General features: G+C 34.8%; 1 protein-coding gene across 2 annotated transcripts in view; it reads right to left on the minus strand.

Moving 5' to 3' along the window:
* The window catches only part of LOC117335066 (neuronal acetylcholine receptor subunit alpha-10-like), a 32403-nt gene extending 11683 nt beyond the window's left edge, over nucleotides 1-20720 (minus strand). Inside the window, exons 1-6 of one of the 2 annotated variants that reach the window (XM_033894988.1) lie at nucleotides 20569-20720; nucleotides 12412-12483; nucleotides 10202-10338; nucleotides 9725-9769; nucleotides 8679-8788; nucleotides 3461-3990 (exon numbers count right to left, since the gene is read on the minus strand). In XM_033894988.1, coding sequence (XP_033750879.1) covers nucleotides 3461-3990; nucleotides 8679-8788; nucleotides 9725-9769; nucleotides 10202-10338; nucleotides 12412-12454 — 865 coding nt within the window. In that variant the 5' untranslated portion in view covers nucleotides 12455-12483; nucleotides 20569-20720. Of the gene's footprint in view, nucleotides 1-3460; nucleotides 3991-8678; nucleotides 8789-9724; nucleotides 9770-10201; nucleotides 10348-12411; nucleotides 12484-20568 lie in introns of both variants that reach the window. The other variant, XM_033894987.1, reaches the window with a different exon arrangement.
* Nucleotides 20721-21094: the final 374 nt, after the last annotated feature.

The following is a 21094-nucleotide window of genomic DNA, read 5'->3' on the forward strand; positions in this document are numbered from 1 at the left end:
TAAACTTATAACATAACTAGCCCATGGATACCATGAAGTACCCACCTAAAAAATATATGAACTTATAACATAACTAGCCCATGGATACCATGAAGTAGACACCTAAACAATATATAAAGTTATAACATAACTAGCCCATTGATAACATGAAGTACACACCTAAAGAATACATAAAGTTATAACATAACTGGCCCATGGATACCATGAAGTACACATCTAAAGAATATATAAAGTTATAACATAACTAGCCCATTGATAACATGTAGTACACACCTAAAGAATATAAAAAGTTTTTACATAATTAGCCCATGGATACCATGAAGTACACACCTAAAGAATATACAAACTTATAATATAACTAGTCCATGGATACCATGAAGTACACACCCAAAAGATATATTAAGTTTTTACATAACTAGCCCATGGATACCATGAAGTACACACCAAAAACATATATAAAGTTATAACATAACAAGACCGTGTATACCATGAATTACACACCTAAAGAATATATAAAGGTATAACATAACTAGCACATGGATACCATGAAGTACACACCTAAAGAATATATCAAGTTATAACATAACTAGCACATGGATACCATGAAGTACACACCTAAAGAATATATAAAGTTATAACATAACTAGCCCATGGATACCATAAAGTAGACAGCTAAAGAATATATCAAGTTATAACATAACTAGCCCATGGATACCATGAAGTACACACCTAAAGAATATATAAAGTTATAACATAACTAGTCCATGGATACCATGAAGTACACACCTAAAGAATATATACAGTTATAACATAACTAGTCCATGGATACCATGAAGTACACACCTAAAGAATATATAAAGCTATAACATAACTAGCCCATGGATACCATGAAGTACACACCTAAACAATATATAAACTGATAACATAACTAGTCCATGGATACCATGAAGTACACACCCAAAGGATATATAAAGTTTTTACATAACTAGCCCATGGATACCATGAAGTACACACCTAAACAATATATAAAGTTATAACATAACAAGACCGTGTATACCATGAAGTACACACCTAAAGAATATATAAAGTTATAACATAACTAGCCCATGGATACCATGAAGTAAACACCTAAACAATATATAAAGTTATAACATAACTAGCCCATTGATAACATGAAGTACACACCTAAAGAATATATAAAGTTTTTACATAACTAGCCCATGGATACCATGAAGTACACACCTAAAGAATATATAAACTTATAACATAACTAGCCCATGGATACCATGAAGTACACACCCAAAGGATATATAAAGTTTTTACATAACTAGCCCATGGATACCATGAAGTACACACCTAAAGAATATATAAAGTTATAACATAACTAGCCCATGGATACCATGAAGTGCACACCTAAATAATATATAAAGTTATAACATAACTAGACCGTGGATACCATGAAGTACACACCTAAACAATATATAAAGGTATAACAAAACAAGACCGTTGATACCATGAAGTACACACCTAAACAATATATAAAGTTATAACATAACTAGCACATGGATACCATGAAGTACACACCCAAATAATATATAAAGTTATAACATAACTAGCCCATGGATACCATGAAGTACACACCTAAACAATATATAAAGTTATAACATAACTAGTCCATGGATACCATGAAGTACACACCCAAATAATATATAAAGGTATAACATAACTAGCCCATGGATACCATGAAGTACACACCTAAAGAATATATAAACTTATAACATTACTAGTCCATGGATACCATGAAGTACACACCCAAAGGATATATAAAGGTATAACATAACTAGCCCATGGATACCATGAGGTAGACACCTAAAGAATATATAAAGTTATAACATAACAAGACCGTGTATACCATGAAGTACACACCCAAATAATATATAAAGGTATAACATAACTAGCCCATGGATACCATGAAGTACACACCTAAACAATATATAAAGTTATAACATAACAAGACCGTGTATACCATGAAGTACACACCTAAAGAATATATAAAGGTATAACATAACTAGCCCATGGATACCATGAGGTAGACACCTAAAGAATATATAAAGTTATAACATAACAAGACCGTGTATACCATGAAGTACACACCTAAAGAATATATAAAGTTATAACATAACTAGCCCATGGATACCATGAAGTACACACCTGAAGAATATATAAACTTATAACATAACTAGCCCATGGATACCATGAAGTACACACCTAAAGAATATATAAACTTATAACATAACTAGCTCATAGATACCATGAAGTACACACCTAAAGAATATATAAAGTTATAACATAACTAGTCGATGGATACCATGAAGTAGACACCTAAACAATATATAAAGTTATAACATAACTAGCCCATTGATAACATGAAGTACACACCTAAAGAATATATAAAGTTTTTACATAACTAGCCCATGGATACCATGAAGTACACACCTAAAGAATATATAAACTTATAACATAACTAGCCCATGGATACCATGAAGTACACACCCAAAGGATATATAAAGTTTTTACATAACTAGACCGTGGATACCATGAAGTACACACCTAAACAATATATAAAGGTATAACAAAACAAGACCGTGGATACCATGAAGTACACACCTAAACAATATATAAAGTTATAACATAACTAGCACATGGATACCATGAAGTACACACCCAAATAATATATAAAGTTATAACATAACTAGCCCATGGATACCATGAAGTACACACCTAAACAATATATAAAGTTATAACATAACTAGTCCATGGATACCATGAAGTACACACCCAAATAATATATAAAGGTATAACATAACTAGCCCATGGATACCATGAAGTACACACCTAAAGAATATATAAAGTTATAACATAACCATTCTACAAGGAATAGAAGTTGACGTTTTAATACAATAGAGAGTAAATTTATCAAATAATTCTATGTTTGATAAGCCTTTAGTACCGTTTTATATGTTCTTTATCAATTTGATTTTTGGTTAAGATTATCGGTTAACTAATAGTCATATATGAAACCAGATACTAGAAACTGCAGATGCGGGCATCGCCCCAAATAAATGCCCCTGTACCATAACTGCAGGAATACAAATATGTTCATAAGTACCAGAAATGATGTATGTGAAGCATGGCATAACACTCAACAACAAACCATAGCAAAGGCGTAACTGCCAGGGTCAATTGAACGACGGTGCGTATGGACTATAGGACAAAAGACCAATCATATTCCCGCGTGTATTAATAATGTGAATGTATGGTAACAGTTGATTTAAATTCATGTATTCTGATTTGTATATGTAAAATGATTTATATCAAAGCTTTGGTTTAATATGGCAAAGCATTAAAGGAGATATAACATACTTCACGCTTGGATTATTTGTGAATATTTCTATTTTACCTAGAAAAGGCGTGCTGTCCCCAGACGGTGGAATGGTCTCCAGGACAATCAACTGAAACACAGCCAGAGACAGGAGAACGGTGATCTCTAGGTTGACCTTCTCGCCGGAGTCTGGTGGCAGCATAAAGCCAAAGACAGCCACAAATGTGATAAGCAAACAGGGGCAGAGGATGTTCATGATATAAAATAGAGGTTTACGTTGTAGATTAAATGTGAACGTTACTGTTGACCAATACATGTCACCGTACCAGTCCTGGCTGTAGGTGATCGGTGCGTCCAGCACCTCCCACTCAATACTACGGACGAAACTGGCCAGACCGGTATGGGAGGAGGCATTCGATATATCTAACTCTAGCCCATTGTAGGCCCAGGAGCCAAAAATCAGTGGACATGTCTGCGTATCGAAAGGGAAGTATCGAACGTTGATGGCACACAAACTGTTGAGGATGGAAGGGAAGTTATAGGAAATAAATCCTGTATGCTTCAGTTCTGCTCGAAAGTCCTTGATACCAGACAGGGTCGACTCCGCACTGTCAATGAAAATACATAACAAATAATGATTATACCAGACAGGGCCGACTCCGCACTGTCAAAAACAAACATAACAAATAATGATTATACCAGACAGGGCCGACTCCGCACTCTCAATAACAAATAATGGTTTTACCAGACAGGGCCGACTCCGCACTCTCAATAACAAATAATGATTATACCAGACAGGGCCGACTCCGCACTGTCAATAGCAACACATAAACATAATGGTTATACCAGACAGGGCCGATTCCGCACTCTCAATAACAAATAATGGTTTTACCAGACAGGGCCGACTCCGCACTCTCAATAACAAATAATGGTTATACCAGACAGGGCCGACTCTGCACTGTCAATAACAACACAAAAGAAATAATGGTTATACAAGACAGGGCCGACTCCGCACTGTCAATGACAACACATAAACATAATGGTTATACCAGACAGGGCCGACTCCGCACTGTCAAAAACAACACATAAGAAATAATGGTTATACCAGACAGGGCCGACTCCGCACTGTCAATAACAATAATGGTTATACCAGACAGGGCCGACTCCGCACTGTCAAAAACAACACATAAATAATGGTTATACCAGACAGGGCCGACTCCGCACTGTCAATAACAACAAATTAAAAATAATGGTTATACCAGACAGGGCCGACTCCGCACTGTCAATAACAAATAATGGTTATAACAGACAGGGCCGACTCCGCACTGTCAATAACAATAATGGTTATACCAGACAGGGCCGACTCCGCACTGCCAATAACAATAATGATTATACCAGACAGGGCCGACTCCGCACTGTCAAAAACAACACATAACAAATAATGGTTTTACCAGACAGGGCCGACTCCGCACTCTCAATAACAAATAATGGTTATACCAGACAGGGCCGACTCCGCACTGTCAAAAACAACACATAGCAAATAATGATTATACCAGACAGGGCCAACTCCGCACTGTCAATAACAACACTGAACATAATGGTTATACCAGACAGGGCCGACTCCGCACTGTCAATAACAATAATAATTATACCAGACAGGGCCGACTCCGCACTGTCAATAACAAATAATGGTTTTACCAGACAGGGCCGACTCCGCACTCTCAATAACAAATAATGGTTATACCAGACAGGGCCGACTCCGCACTGTCAAAAACATCACATAGCAAATAATGGTTATACCAGACAGGGCCGACTCCGCACTGTCAATAACAACACATAAACATAATGGTTATACCAGACAGGGCCGACTCCGCACTGTCAATAACAATAATGATTATACCAGACAGGGCCGACTCCGCACTGTCAATAAAACACATAAACATAATGGTTATACCAGACAGGGCCGACTACGCACTGTCAAAAACAACACATAAACATAATGGTTATACCAGACAGGGCCGACTCCGCACTCTCAATAACAAATAATGGTTATACCAGACAGGGCCGACTCCGCACTGTCAATAACAACACAAAAACATAATGGTTATACCAGACAGGGCCGACTCCGCACTGTCAATAACAACACTGAACATAATGGTTATACCAGACAGGGCCGACTACGCACTGTCAAAAACAACACATAAACATAATGGTTATACCAGACAGGGCCGACTCCGCACTGTCAATAACAAATAATGGTTATACCAGACAGGGCCGACTCCGCACTGTCAATAACAACACATAAACATAATGGTTATACCAGACAGGGCCGACTCCGCACTCTCAATAACAAATAATGGTTATACCAGACAGGGCCGACTCCGCACTCTCAATAACAAATAATGGTTAAACCAGACAGGGCCGACTCCGCACTCTCAATAACAAATAATGGTTATACCAGACAGGGCCGTCTCCGCACTGTCAATAACAACACTGAACATAATGGTTATACCAGACAGGGCCGACTCCGCACTGTCAAAAACAACACATAAACATAATGGTTTTACCAGAAAGGGCCGACTCCGCACTGTCAATAACAAATAATGGTTATACCATACAGGGCCGACTCCGCACTCTCAATAACAAATAATGGTTATACCAGACAGGGCCGACTCCGCACTGACAATAACAATAATGATTATACCAGACAGGGCCGACTCCGCACTGTCAAAAACAACACATAAGAAATAATGGTTATACCAGACAGGGCCGACTCCGCACTGTCAATAACAACAAATTGAACATAATGGTTATATCAGACAGGGCCGACTCCGCACTGTCAAAAACAATTATGGTTATACCAGACAGGGCCGACTCCGCACTGTCAATGACAACACATAAAAATGGTTATACCAGACAGGGCCGACTCCGCACTGTCAAAAACAACACATAGCAAATAATGGTTATACCAGACAGGGCCGACTCCGCACTGTCAATGACAACACATAAAAATGGTTATACCAGACAGGGCCGACTCCGCACTGTCAAAAACAACACATAGCAAATAATGGTTATACCAGACAGATTGCATTTGTGTTATAAAATATAAATTGCTACCATGTGGCCGTGTGATACAAATCCTATTTATCTTCTATTCATGAAAATAAATAAAAACAACTTTAATATCTTGAGTCTTAACGACACCTCGCTTTTGGAATAAGTGGATTTTTGTTCACGAATGCTTGGAGTTGCAAACACGGGTTGTTTATATATAAATGACCTGTGCTACAGACTATATTAAATGTATACATTTTCAATCGTTTGCTGAAATACCAATTTAGGTCATCATCAATAAGTCCAAAATAAAGATTTAATTATAAAACAAACAAAATCTAGCAATGTCTGATGATAAACGGATTCGACGGAAATTACCGCTGATAAATGGTAAATATGACAGACAGATGGATTCGTTTTGACATAAATGTGCGAAGTGATTCGTTCATGACGTAATATATATGCAAATGCGTGTACCAAAATTGACATTAGACTGCAAACTAAAGTATATGTATTTAAAACTTTGTCACTTTATAAACTTGGAACTTAAAATGATTGTAAATGAAATAGACCAAATGTTCAAATGTGTTTTTTTTTCGATTAAAGTATCGCGCTAAGTTAATGGACATCTTCCGTTGGTTTGAATCGACCGAATATCTACACAAGACAGCAAACATCACAGGATATAAAACAGCCTTACATGCTATGGGAGTGACACGGAAGATCAGAGCTTGCAAACATTACATGTTAAGCTGTTGATACATAAACCATCAATCACGTCATACCTAATGCGATTTCCATCTGGTTTAGTAAAATATATTGATGTAACAGAATAGATATTGATAAATAAACCGAGACATTATTGACGTTTTAATAATGAGTGAGGAAATACGACAGTCGCTATAACACACGCAGATTTTACATAACGTCAATAACCCTTTAGTTTACATATTCAGAGGAAAGGAAATACGACAAATTGTGGATAAAATAATAAAACATTTCAGATGCACTTCCTATGGGAAAAAAACCTGCTATTTCCACGTGATAATCGGATCATTGGTTTTTTCCCCAAACAATTTTGTCATGTATATTCATTAAGAGAAGTCATCTTGGATTCTGATCAATAAAATACACTATTGAGACCCTCAATGGCACTTAGTATTTTCTAAACAATCTAATTATGAAGCACTCATCATCGGACACGTGCCAGACACGTCATACCTGACATTTTATATACAACAACATTATATTGGATAATATGATCTAACGATATGGCGAGAGGTAAATTCTATCTAGCCAATGCACTAGGTGTCGTACGTATAGAATTCCCTATACATGATATAGCATAAAATGTAACAATATATTTCAAGTAATTTTACCTGTATGTGATGCTATGAAAACAAAAATAATTTAGTAAGTGCTTAGTACTACTAGATCTGCCTATGTTACAGTATAAAACTAATTTATCCTATAGAACGGAAACACATAACATGTATATAGCTCATGTTTAGAACATAAAAAAATAAAAAGATATTTTTTAAAAAACATTTTCAGTGTACGTTTATTTTCTAGTTAACGTTTTAAATGTATCATCCCTTAGGTAAACCAAATTTTAAAGAGAGAAAGTTTCTAGCATAGCGGACACTGGAAATGGCAATTCATACCTAATCACTGCGCATGTTACGTATACGCCTATTGTTATCATGGCCAGGATTTCACGCCACCATACTGGTATTGGATTGTTGCTTCGGGGCTTTGCGAGGGGGAGATCAGAGTGTAATCCCCTCTTCAAAATAGGTGTCACTGAATGAACGTTTTGTAATTAGCACTTTGATAATATAACTTTTCTAACAATGAATCAGCGTCAAGGTCATTTTTCCCGCGGATGATTTTACAGAATATCTAAATCAGTGAACTGAACCTTGGCTTATGCTCAGGGCGTGCTCAGCTGACGACCAAGCAGATACGAGATGTCTTTTTCACGCATACGACCGTGTTTCACTGCGATTCTCAGATAAAAACCTAATTGGATTTTTTTGTTTTGCTCCCCCAACCCCCCACCCAACCCCTTCCTTAAAAAACACACTCAGGCAGTCCCTATATGATAAACGCCTCCAAAGAACGCTTAATATTTTACAGGAAGAAAACAGGGTCCGCTATACTAGATGTGTTCCAAAACCAAAACAAGGACCAAGTGAAATATATCATGTCGATATAACATTACTGAATATCTTGGGCTTACTTGTCGTACAGCACGAGGTCAGGTACCCATAACCGGTTGTAAGGGATAACGATATGGTTTATATCGCTGTAATTAGCCGGGTCCCATGTCAATCGGCAGTCGGTCCATCTCTGTGTAAAAACACGCCATTAGACACTGAATTACTTCTGTGTTTAGTTGTATCTCTTTTGTTGGAAATTTCTCAAACTGTTAAAAACAAAATGAATATATCCTTATGGAATTCAATAAAGAGGACATCTCTAAAAACAGAAAATGTATATTTCTAGCGTTACGCAGTATAGCAGTAAATATATGTTTGAGAGTTTCGTAAGTTGAGATGACATGTAGCATGCATGAATATTCACTACACGTGATGAACGGTAATACAGGGGTAATAGAGAATCATTATACCAGCATGGTAGAACATTGTTTTAAACACCTTTATCAACATTTATGAAATTAGTTTGTTAAAGGTAGCCGACGTAAAAACAATTTTCTTTTGCCTTACGACACCGAGATGATATATTTTTTTTGTCTCAGGAAATAGGCAAATAGGCGTTAAAAAGTCAGAAGGTTTTTATTCAGAGGTTTGTCTCATTTGTTTTTGTTTGAGGATTAAACAAGGGTTAAATGTTAGACTGTTTCTTCAGTTTTGTTGCCTCATTCGTATTTGTCTGAGGATCAAATACGGGTAAAACGTCAGAAGGTTTTTCAGAGATTTATTAAATCTTATTCGTTTTTTTTCTGAGAAACAAATAGGCGTTAAAAAGTCAGAAGATTCTCAGAGGTTATGTTAGGTTACATTGAGTTTCATCAGGTTTTAAGATGCATAGGCACACGTGTTCATTGAATATTGTATAGATCTTTGGTTATGTTTATTGGGGTGATATGAGATAGAGTTAGTATATATTTACCAATGTTTACATAAAGTCGTTCCACAAGTATGTCGGGCAGGATAATTCCAAAAAGTATTTTAATGTTCGAGCTTTGTTATATATTGTTAGAGAAAAAAGTATATCACAGAACTAAATCCTTCAATTCAAGAAGAATAATTTAGTTCAACTTACCGTCCTAATCCACACGTTTAGTTTTAAAATTTGTTTTGGTTCATCCTGAAATAGAGCTAATGTTGTTAGTTACATTATTCCATACAATTTATTTTCGACAAGAAGACAATACATATTCTATAATATCAAAACGCATCAATGGTTAGTTTTAATCATACAATTTGGCATTAACGAACATACCAATGCTTAAGAGATTAACAGCATATATAAATCCTTTGTATCTATTGAACATTTAAAACTTCCTATCAAAATGTTGGTTTATTTCATTGAAACCAGATAACAGTTTCACGTAATGTTTTCCGAATGGAAACAGTACAGTTAGTATGTAACAACAGTCGAGAACTAATAATGACATCACCTAAAATTCAAATTAAGACGAAATGAATGACGCAATTTTCTTGATGCATAATTATTCCCTTATAATGCAGAATGAAAAACAATAAATTAAAAAAAATAAGCAACATGTTTTACACGTACAAGGTCAATTATCTGACGTAGGCTCATATCCGCTGTAGCATTGACCTTGTCATTGTGTTCACACTGGGGTCTGACGTCACGATCGTATCTGGCGAATAGGTCCCTGACTAACTGGTCTTGTAAGTCCGTGGTCACTCCTGAAATCACTGGCATGATATACTGCACGTTACATAAATGTCGGACTTACAAATAAAAGTCGCAGTCAGAAAGCATTGAAAGAGAATTACACCCAAGAAGCTCCGAAATAAAAATAATAATGATTAATAATAATATGTGTGCATAGAAATATGGTTAACACATGAAAAAAGGATGGGAAAATATTGCGTTCTGTACTAAGTAAGGAGATTTTACTGAATACAAAATAAGGATTAGCATCATTATTTGATACATCTTTGTTCAAATAGTTCTTTCGAACAATAATTAAAACAATGAATTTTAACTGAAATACGCAATGTTTTGAAAGGCATTAATTGGTACACATTGATCAACATTACAATAATTAGATAACACAATAGATACATGTAACATTTTATGGTGCATAACCTTGCTATAGTCATTTACATCCTGATGTATGGAATTAAAAAATCAGGATATACACAGCAATAATATCAACAAAGGGAATGCTAATGAAATATATCGTGAAAGAAAACATTTTAATTTGCCAGAATTTGTGACATTTCAATCCTGTCACAATTGATTTGATGTGTCCGTGGAATCGATAGTTTAAATAATCGCTATCGTAGCTGGAAAAATCTAAATCGCAATATTATTATACGGAACACATGAATAATTCTAAATCGCAATGTTATTATAGGGAACACATGAATAATTCTAAATCGCAATGTTATTATAGGGAACACATGAATAATTCTAAATCGCAATGTTATTATAGGGAACACATGAATAATCTCAATCGCAATGTTATTATAGGGAGCACAGGAATAATCTCAATCGCAATGTTATTATAGGGAACAAATGAATTATTCTAAATTGCAATGTTATTATAGGGAGCACAGGAATAATCTCAATCGCAATGTTATTATAGGGAACAAATGAATTATTCTAAATCGCAATGTTATTATAGGGAACACATGAATAATTCTAAATCGCAATGTTATTATAGGGAACACGTGAATAATTCTAAATCGCAATGTTATTATAGGGAACACATGAATAATTCTAAATCGCAATATTATTATAGGGAAAACATGAATAATTCTAAATCGCAATGTTATTATAGGGAACACGTGAATAATTCTAAATCGCAATGTTATTATAGGGAACACATGAATAATTCTAAATCGCAATGTTATTATAGGGAAAACATGAATAATTCTAAATCGCAATGTTATTATAGGGAACACATGAACAATTCAAATATTATTTGGAGCAAATATCTCATTGAACATTTATATCAAAGCTACCTAGAAATCTCCAGTGTGTGATAGAGTGAGGAATTTACGAGGTCTGGGTTACATTAAATGTTATCATTCTTCCATCTTAGATCAAAAGGCACACTGTTGATTTTTTAAAATTTAATATCATGAAAGCTACAAAGCTACACAAAAGTCAATGACACATTTGAAAGACACACAAGATATAATTTTATATTTGTACACAAGATGAGTTAAGACAGCTCAAAGGAAGAGAGAAGAATAACGACGAAAGCACTAAAAACTGATAGCACATCAACGCGATAATATGGAGCTGATAGCCCAAAAATACACAGGAATTCAAACATGATATCAATGTATAAATACACAGGAATTCAAACATGATATCAATGTATAAATACACAGGAATTTATCAAACATGATATCAATGTATAAATACACAGGAATTCAAACATGATATCAATGTATAAATACACAGGAATTCAAACATGATATCAATGTATAAATACACAGGAATTCAAACATGATATCAATGCATAAATTCTGATTTTGGATAGATACGGCAGCTATCGCAAATACAATGTCACTTAATTGAACAATAACAAGTTTTTATCTTAAATGCAATATCCGCCATCATAATGCCAATTTAAACTTTACGATCGGAGGATGCTGATCGACTGATTATCATCATCACTTGTGTACTTGATGCTATTTCATTGAATGCTTGTTCTCATACGCAAAACGTTGTGTCGAAATACTTTCCCATACGGAGGATGACCACAACATCGATTAAATGGAAACATTAACATCACTTACCTTTGACAGCCAATACAGTGAGAATCACCCCCAGTAATTCCATGTCCTATAGTGCTATCCTATAGTGCTATCCTGTAAGTACACGCGTAAAAGTGTTTGTCAAATACTGGTCTAGATCTGCTACATGGGCTTTATAAATGTCCTTTGTGGTATCCGATGTAAAACCAAGCACTTAGACAATATGCCGGATTCATATCAATATAAATGATTTAGTTTTCAGAACAATGAAATGCCAAATATCCCAATGGAACATTGTGTATGGGGCGTTTTGGGCCTCATTTGTATACTAATGTTGATGTATTCCAACAGTTCATCATCAAAAACACGAAGGATACCATTAACAGGGAAATACCACTTGGTAAAGGCCTTTGATACACACCCAGTGACATTTTGTATTTTATGATATTCTGATGTTTTAATGAACATCATTTTACTACACATTGATGTTCATAAGAATGCGTAGTATCTCAAATGGACAATCATCTGTAAACTTTAACATCATTCATTGATTTGGATTAGCGTATATCATTTGGGACTTGGATATATATATATACCTATCAGGACAATGACGCCTACGGTGGTATATGCACCGATATAGAAAGAGGGTATATGTTCCGATAATGATTCAATAGGACTTCTGTGTATTGAAATGCCACTTTTGTCCGCTTCCATAGGCATTGTCAGGAGCAGAGAAGAGGTTAGTAAACAAGATAACACATTATTAAATGCCAATCATTTTACAACCAGAACGTCCGTGACATCCGAAAGCATATATCCAAGTTTCTCTTTATTTTATTTCATTTTAAATACAATCATTGACCCGAATTTTTTTTTATTAATTTTTAAGACCCCGGCAAAGTACAGAAAACATCCACAATGTAATTCACTCCAAAATACAATTCGACAGCAAAAATGCCCAGAGGCCGACTAAATAATACTGTGAACATTGCCATTAAGTCGGGAACTTTGCTTTTACAAAACAATTAAATAAGTTCATTGACATGGATACAGGAATCGACGCATCCTTCGGCGTATTTCGTCATATAGAATTAATTAGTGATACGTTTTCGTTAATGGATAATAAATTGATCTATAGCGAGTTACTTATAATGTATAAGTAGATTAGTGCATTAGTTACACTGTATCAGTGGATTAGCGCATTAGTTTAAACCGTAATAGTTGATTACCTCATTAGTTATACTATATTAGTTGATTCGCTTATACGTTGTAACGTTTTACTTGATAAGGGTATTAGTTAAAATGTATTAGTTGATTAGCGTATTATAATTTATTAGTTGATTAGCGCACACAATTTCACTGTGTTAGTTGATTAGCATATTAGTTATATTGTATTTGTTGATTAGCGTATTAGTTATACTATATTACTTGATTGGCTTATCAGTTATACCTTATCAGTTAATTGGCATATCTGTAATATTGTACTAGTTGATTAGCGTATTACTTATGATTTATTAGTTGATTTTCGCACAAGTTTCACTGTATTAGTTGATTAACATATTAGTTATAATGTATTAGCTGATTAGCGTATTACTTATGATTAGGGTATTAGGGTTAGCAAAGTTTATATTATCAGTAATAGTCAGTCCAATTAATGCTAAATTAAAATGTTTCATCAACTACGTTTCTTTTTGTTTTGCTTTTTATATATAGATATATATAATATTTATATACAAGCGCATCGGTGGACCACTTTTTACGAATTTGGTTCTAGTTGTCTTTTGGTACATAAAATCAAATAAGACATTGTAAAGGTCCAATGCGCTCCATGTCAAACAAAAGATTTGAAAGCGAGAAAAACCAAAACAAATAAAAAATCGAAAGTTGCCCGATGATGCAACTTTATGGTCATTTAATGAAATATCCGTTTCAATTAACACATTTTTCGCAAATAAGAATACCTATATGTTATAGATTAAAGGTTTGTATTCGAAAACTCAGTTTTTAACATTTATTTATTTTATTTTGAAAATGGTCATCGTTATGTCGAAACAAGCCAATGTGCGCCATATCTCTTTTAAAATAATAATAATACTAATTAAAAACAAACAAAAACAAACAAACAAACAAACAAACAAACCAACAAATGAAACTTATTTGTAATATTTAAGTGTTTGAAGTATTTATAAATTTCTTATATTTATCATATTAACAATAATTTCTAAACACTAATGTCCTTATGATTGGCACATATCATAGATCAAGAATGGACAAATTAATCTGATTCACTGTAAATTATTATTCTTTCGCTCTGCCTGCTCCTAATTCCTGTGTCTTGATCATTACGTTGCTTCGAACAAATGTTTAGTATCAAATGTCCTTATCTCTTCGTCAACAAGACGCCTCGTTGTTTGTTTTTCGTTTTTCCTTGTATCACAGCATCTACGTCAAATCCCGTGACACCTGGATGGTTGGATGAGCTGCAAAATCTAGAGGGGTTCCGCGAAGTAGGTTAAGGGTGCATTGCTTAATCAAGAATGCATAGGTGACGATTACGGGTCGGGGGATTTGGTGCCATAATGCATATGCAAAAAGCCTGTATTTATTACTAAGTATACAATAAATTGGTTATAATGTATCGGTGGACTAGCGTATTACTTATTAGTGGATTAATTCATCAGTTATACTCTATTTGTGGATTTGTTCATTGAAACTCATAGCTCATTGAGTTATATAAATAAAGGCTATGGTGCGCGGCTAAGTGTTTCGATATAGTGAACACATTAATTCAATATGTGTGTATTAAAGCTATAAGCGCGCACTTGGTTATCCAATATCTTGCTTTGATAATACTACTCTCTATAGAAACCTTCGAACCAAATATAATCACTCTTTAAACCTCAGTTGGTATGCATATATACCACAATAGATAAATGCATTTTAAATCAAGAAATCGAAACAATTGAACAATAAGATGCCGTTTTTTTTACGTTGGTTGGTTGTTACTTTTAACAGGAGCCTGGTAAAACATAATTACATTAGCTTGAACAAACCATAATTACAGGAGCCTTGACAAACCTTATTACAGGAGTCTGGACAAACCTTAATTACAGGAGTCTGGTCAAACCATAATTACAGGAGTCTGGACAAACCTTAATTACAGGAGTCTGGACAAACCTTAGTTACAGGAGTCTGGACAAACCTTAATTACAGGAGTCTGGACAAACCTTAATTACAGGAGTCTGGACAAACCTTAATTACAAGAGCCTGGTCAAACCATAATTACAGGAGCCTGGACAAACCTTAATTACAGGAGTCTGGACAAACCTTAATTACAGGAGTCTGGACAAACCTTAACTACAGGAGTCTGGTCAAACCATAATTACAGGAGTCTGGACAAACCTTAATTACAGGAGTCTGGACAAACCTTAGTTACAGGAGTCTGGACAAACCTTAATTACAGGAGCCTGGACAAACCATAATTACAGGAGTCTGGACAAACCTTAATTACAGGAGTCTGGACAAACCTTAATTACAGGAATCTGGACAAACCTTATTTACAGGAGTCTGGACAAACCTTAATTACAGGAGTCTGGTCAAACCATAATTACAGGAGCCTGGACAAACCTTAATTACAGGAGCCTGGTCAAACCATAATTACAAGAGCCTGGTCAAACCATAATTACAGGAGTCTGGACAAACCTTAGTTACAGGAGTCTGGACAAACCTTAATTACAGGAGTCTGGACAAACCTTAATTACAGGAGTCTGGTCAAACCATAATTACAGGAGCCTGGTCAAACCATAATTACAGGAGCCTGGTCAAACCTTAATTACAGGAGTCTGGACAAACCTTAATTACAGGAGTCTGGACAAACCTTAATTACAGGAGTCTAGACAAACCTTAATTACAGGAGTCTGGACAAACCTTAATTACAGGAGCCTGGACAAACCATGATTACAGGAGTCTGGACAAACCTTAATTACAGGAGTCTAGACAAACCATAATTACAGGAGCCTGGACAAACCTTAATTACAAGAGCCTGGTCAAACCATAATTACAGGAGTCTGGACAAACCTTAATTACAGGAGCCTGGACAAACCTTAATTACAGGAGTCTGGACAAACCTTAATTACAGGAGCCTGGACAAACCATAATTACAGGAGCCTGGACAAACCTGAATTACAGGAGCCTGGACAAACCATAATTACAGGAGCCTGGACAAACCTTAATTACAGGAGTCTGGACAAACCTTAATTACAGGAGTCTGGACAAACCTTAATTACAGGAATCTGGACAAATCTTAATTACAGGAGCCTGGTCAAACCTTAATTACAGGCGTCTGGTGAAACCTTTATTACAGGAGCCTGGTCAAAACGTCATTACAAGCGCCTTGTTAAATCTTAATTTCAGGCACTTGGTCAAATCTTATTTACAGGCGCTTGGTTAAACCTTATTTACTGGTCAAACTTTTTTTACAGCAGCCTGGTCAAAACACTGACCACCAACAGAAATTATTTCGCTAGCCAAGTTCAATCTCTGAGATCCAGTTTATATTCCCTGACACCTGTTCCTAGTTTTAGAGCGATGATCACTGTGCATACTTAATAAATAGATGATAAATACTTAATTATGGTGGTACGTGTATGCGATGACCTGATAAGGCCGCCTGTATTATCCCTCTGGGAGGTTCGACACGTCTGCTCGTCGGAATAGCTTCCTAATGTTATCATTCGTGCAATGGCTGCTGTCATTGTTAATGCGCTGTTGTGCACTAATTTTGTTTTATTATTTTGAACAAACTGCATGCTATCCGTGATTTAACCAAAGTTTGGCCAAACTGCTTAATCAAACAAGAATGTAAAATTCTACCTTTGAATTATGTGATATGCTTGTTGGTGATTCTGAAATCCTCAGTTTTAGGCACTGATATCGACAGTACATATAAAGAATTTGGTGATATTAACTATGCCACTCAGATCAGACTTGTTGATTTCCAATTCCGATGGTATTGTTAAGGTTTGCGATTTAGGATAGTGATAGTAAATGCCGGTGTTGAGTTCAGTGTTATACACTGGAGCAATGTTTTACAATGTACATACATATTTGATTTTCAAGGCGAGATGTGTCCGATACTTACGTAGAATATAATGTCCTACAGAGAGCTAGGCTTGATGACTTTATAATCGTCATATTTTATTAGTTCCTTCCTTAATTTCCTATAAAAGTTTCCGTTTTTTATTTAGACTGCTGTCCGGGGCATTCCTCGCGAATTATAAACGGACTAACTAACTGTAAAATATGGTTATATATTAATCATTAAGTGTACGTGTGTCCTCTGTAAATTCACTCGGGTCGTCATATCACTGTACTTATATCCAACATTGTGTTGATGCCTTATAATTACAGCTTCATCATTAGCTGAGTAACCATCCGGACTATGTTGTTGTTGTTGTGTTAGCAAGTTCTGTGAGGAAGTCATCTTCTACAAGGAGGTCCAACCTCAAAATCCCGGCTGTTCACGGGACGAATAAACCAACCAAAATATACAAACAGATAAAATCACGTCCCTCTTAATATTCCTTAATAAGAATGTTGCCCAGAAGAAAATTGATTGCTCGTCTCATTTTGAGTTTTGCCATAAATATGTTTTACTCTAACCGTAAACCTAACCAATAAATATGTTTTACCCTAACCGTAAACCAAACCCATTAATATGTTTTACTCTAACCATAACCTAATCTATAAATATGTTTTACTCTAACCCTAACTAACATATGTTTTACTCCCCTACCATAATTGTTTTACTCTAACCCTAAAGCTAACCCATAAATATGTTTTACTCTAACCCTAAACCTAACCCATAAATATGTTTTACTCTAACCCTAAACCTAACCCATAATATGTTTTACTCTAACCCTAAACCAAACCCATAAATATGTTTTACTCTAACCGTAAACCTAGACCATAATATGTTTTACTCTAACCCTAAACCTAACCATAAATATGTTTTACTCTAACCGTAAACCAAACCCATTAATATGTCTTACTCTAACCCTCAACCTAACCCATTAATATGTTTTCCTTAACGGTAAACCAAACCCGTAGATATGTTTTACTCTAACCCTAAACCAAACCCGTAGATATGTTTTACTCTAACACTAAACCTAATCCGTATAAATGTTTTACCCTAACCGTAAACCAAACCCATTAATATGTTTTACTCTAACCCTCAACCTTATCTATAAATATGTTTTACTCTAACCCTAAACCGTATATATGTATTACTCTAATCCTAAACCTAACCCGTATATATGTTTTACAGAAAAAAACATATTTGATCTAACGTGATATCGGACAAGATTATTATTGGAATTATTGGAATTATTGGATTTAGACAAGGATAGATCTGATTCTTTCCCACTTATGTCGGGTTTTTCGATCCATATTGACTAGAAGATTGTAAACCGAATATAGATATAAACTTCCATAATTATTAATAAAGGTTTTACAACTTTCCCAATTTAGAATGTGTGTGTATTGTCTTTGTAGAGACATGTATTTATTTCTTAATCAAAAGAATTACTATATAAAGACCCATTAGTTGGTTGTCACTAGTGACACCAAGTAGGAAAGAGTAAGGTTTTCTTTCTAGCCATATACTATAACATTGATAAAGAGAGTTAATAGGACTTGTCCATAATGATTGGATATGTGACAATCCCAAAAGAGATGGCATATTGTTTCTGGTGCTCTACTGCAAAAACTGCACTCTCCATGTTCAAGAACTTACATTTTCAGTAACATTGTATTACTAAAAAATACTTAATGTGTAATTCTATATTCCCCTACTCGTTTCTGCATAGAGATATATCTAACAAGGTATACCATTTCTCATGAGATTTAACAGGGCATTCTGTCACCTTTGAAATAATCTTATTTTTTTTGTAGTTTTTCGATACTTTTAACTTTATTTAAGTTGCTATGTACAATAATTTCAATATTCTGTCTGTAGTCATTGACCGATCTCTTCCATCCTCTTGGAATAGCCTAATAAGATTATTGAATTTCATGAAATTAATGTGAACAGGTTTTGCCATAATGGTATTTTGACCCGGGGTCATTTCAGCATAATCCAAAATATCATGCTACACCGTCACTTTACCAATGATTGATAAATTCCTGAAATCCCAATTAGATAAGATATTCTCTATTGTTTTATATTTTCAGTGAAATTGGTATCAAAAATATTTATATATTATATGTTTGATGAATCATCTAAAATTTCTAATAGCCTGAATTTACCACTGTCATTCCAATACATTTTTGGTGTTGTTTTGATACCCTCTCCGCGGCCCCGTTTTGTCCCAATACATACAGCTTGAGTTTTGTTAAAGTTTACCTTCAATCCAGAACATTCTCCAAAGGTTTCGATCAAGAATATACTTTTTTTCTAATGATATTAGTGTTGAATCATCCGCATATTGACTAAATACATATTCTGAGTTGTTTTTGTCATCCAACTTCTTCATTGATGCGCTCTCTTAAATATGTCCACTAATGGTCAAGATTATTAAGTTTTATAATTATAAACAGCGATAACTAGAGAGGACATCATTTGAATCGCTTTGACATCACTTCCAACAAAAAGAGACAAAACCTAGACATTAAATATGTAACGATGGAATCATATTAATCTTCTGATCAGGAACATATTGACATTTTGTATTTTATTAAGATGCTAAGGAATCTAGACCACGATCAAATAAACCAACAAGTCGTAGAACGAATGGAAAGTAATTTGTAGTAATAAAGAGAGTCAGTTAATACACATGCTTGGAAGTATCACACGATATCTAACAATCTCATCCAATATTAGACCCATGCAACTGCAAATGTAATCTATACTTATTCAATGATAAAGTCACATACAATGGTTTTGTTCGCTTCGATATAAATCATTTATTGTCAGGTCCGAATTAAGTAAAACAAATATTAGAAACAAACGTAACTCTACAGTTGTTTTTGTGATATTCTGGCTATCTACATGTAATTCCAAATGAAACGTTAGTCTGATTGAAACTCATTAACGTTAATCTTTGTAATAGTACAGACCACTGGCTTTTGATCTTCAATGTACTGTAATAACTATTTCCAGTTCATTCATAAATAGTAGAAAAGTAGAAAAGTTTTACTTACCTTGCATTTATAAAGTTTTTACAGTCTCCGTCTAGATCTGCCAACGTTATTAAAAGGTCATAATGATAAAGTCAACGTCGTATATCATTTTACTTCCTATTGATTGCTATTGTATCATTCAGGTCACGCTTTCTTCTGTTGAACCACTTTCATAGAAGCCAATCGACGTTTTTCATCCATTCACAATAACTTGCTTCGGACAGATAGTGGTATTGTATCAACAAGGACTAGTCTGTAGAGCGGAGATCAATACCTTCCTCGAGATTAAATGACGTATTCATTGTAAATAATAATCACTAGAACACTGGGCCAGTCATAGAGTGTTGGCCGTAGCTTCTTTTATGTTTACATTTTACAAATACACGAATTCATATTAAGACATACAATTGGCTTCACTATTTCATAAATTAAAATCGATTCTATATAGCAGAACCAGAGAGTTTGATAGCACCACTTCAATTCCATGATTACTCATCAACTCAATTCCATGGTTACCCATTGAAACAAATCTATAATTACTCATTAA

The sequence above is a fragment of the Pecten maximus genome, chromosome 9, assembly GCF_902652985.1.
Source record: "Pecten maximus chromosome 9, xPecMax1.1, whole genome shotgun sequence".
Lineage (NCBI taxonomy): Eukaryota > Metazoa > Mollusca > Bivalvia > Pectinida > Pectinidae > Pecten > Pecten maximus.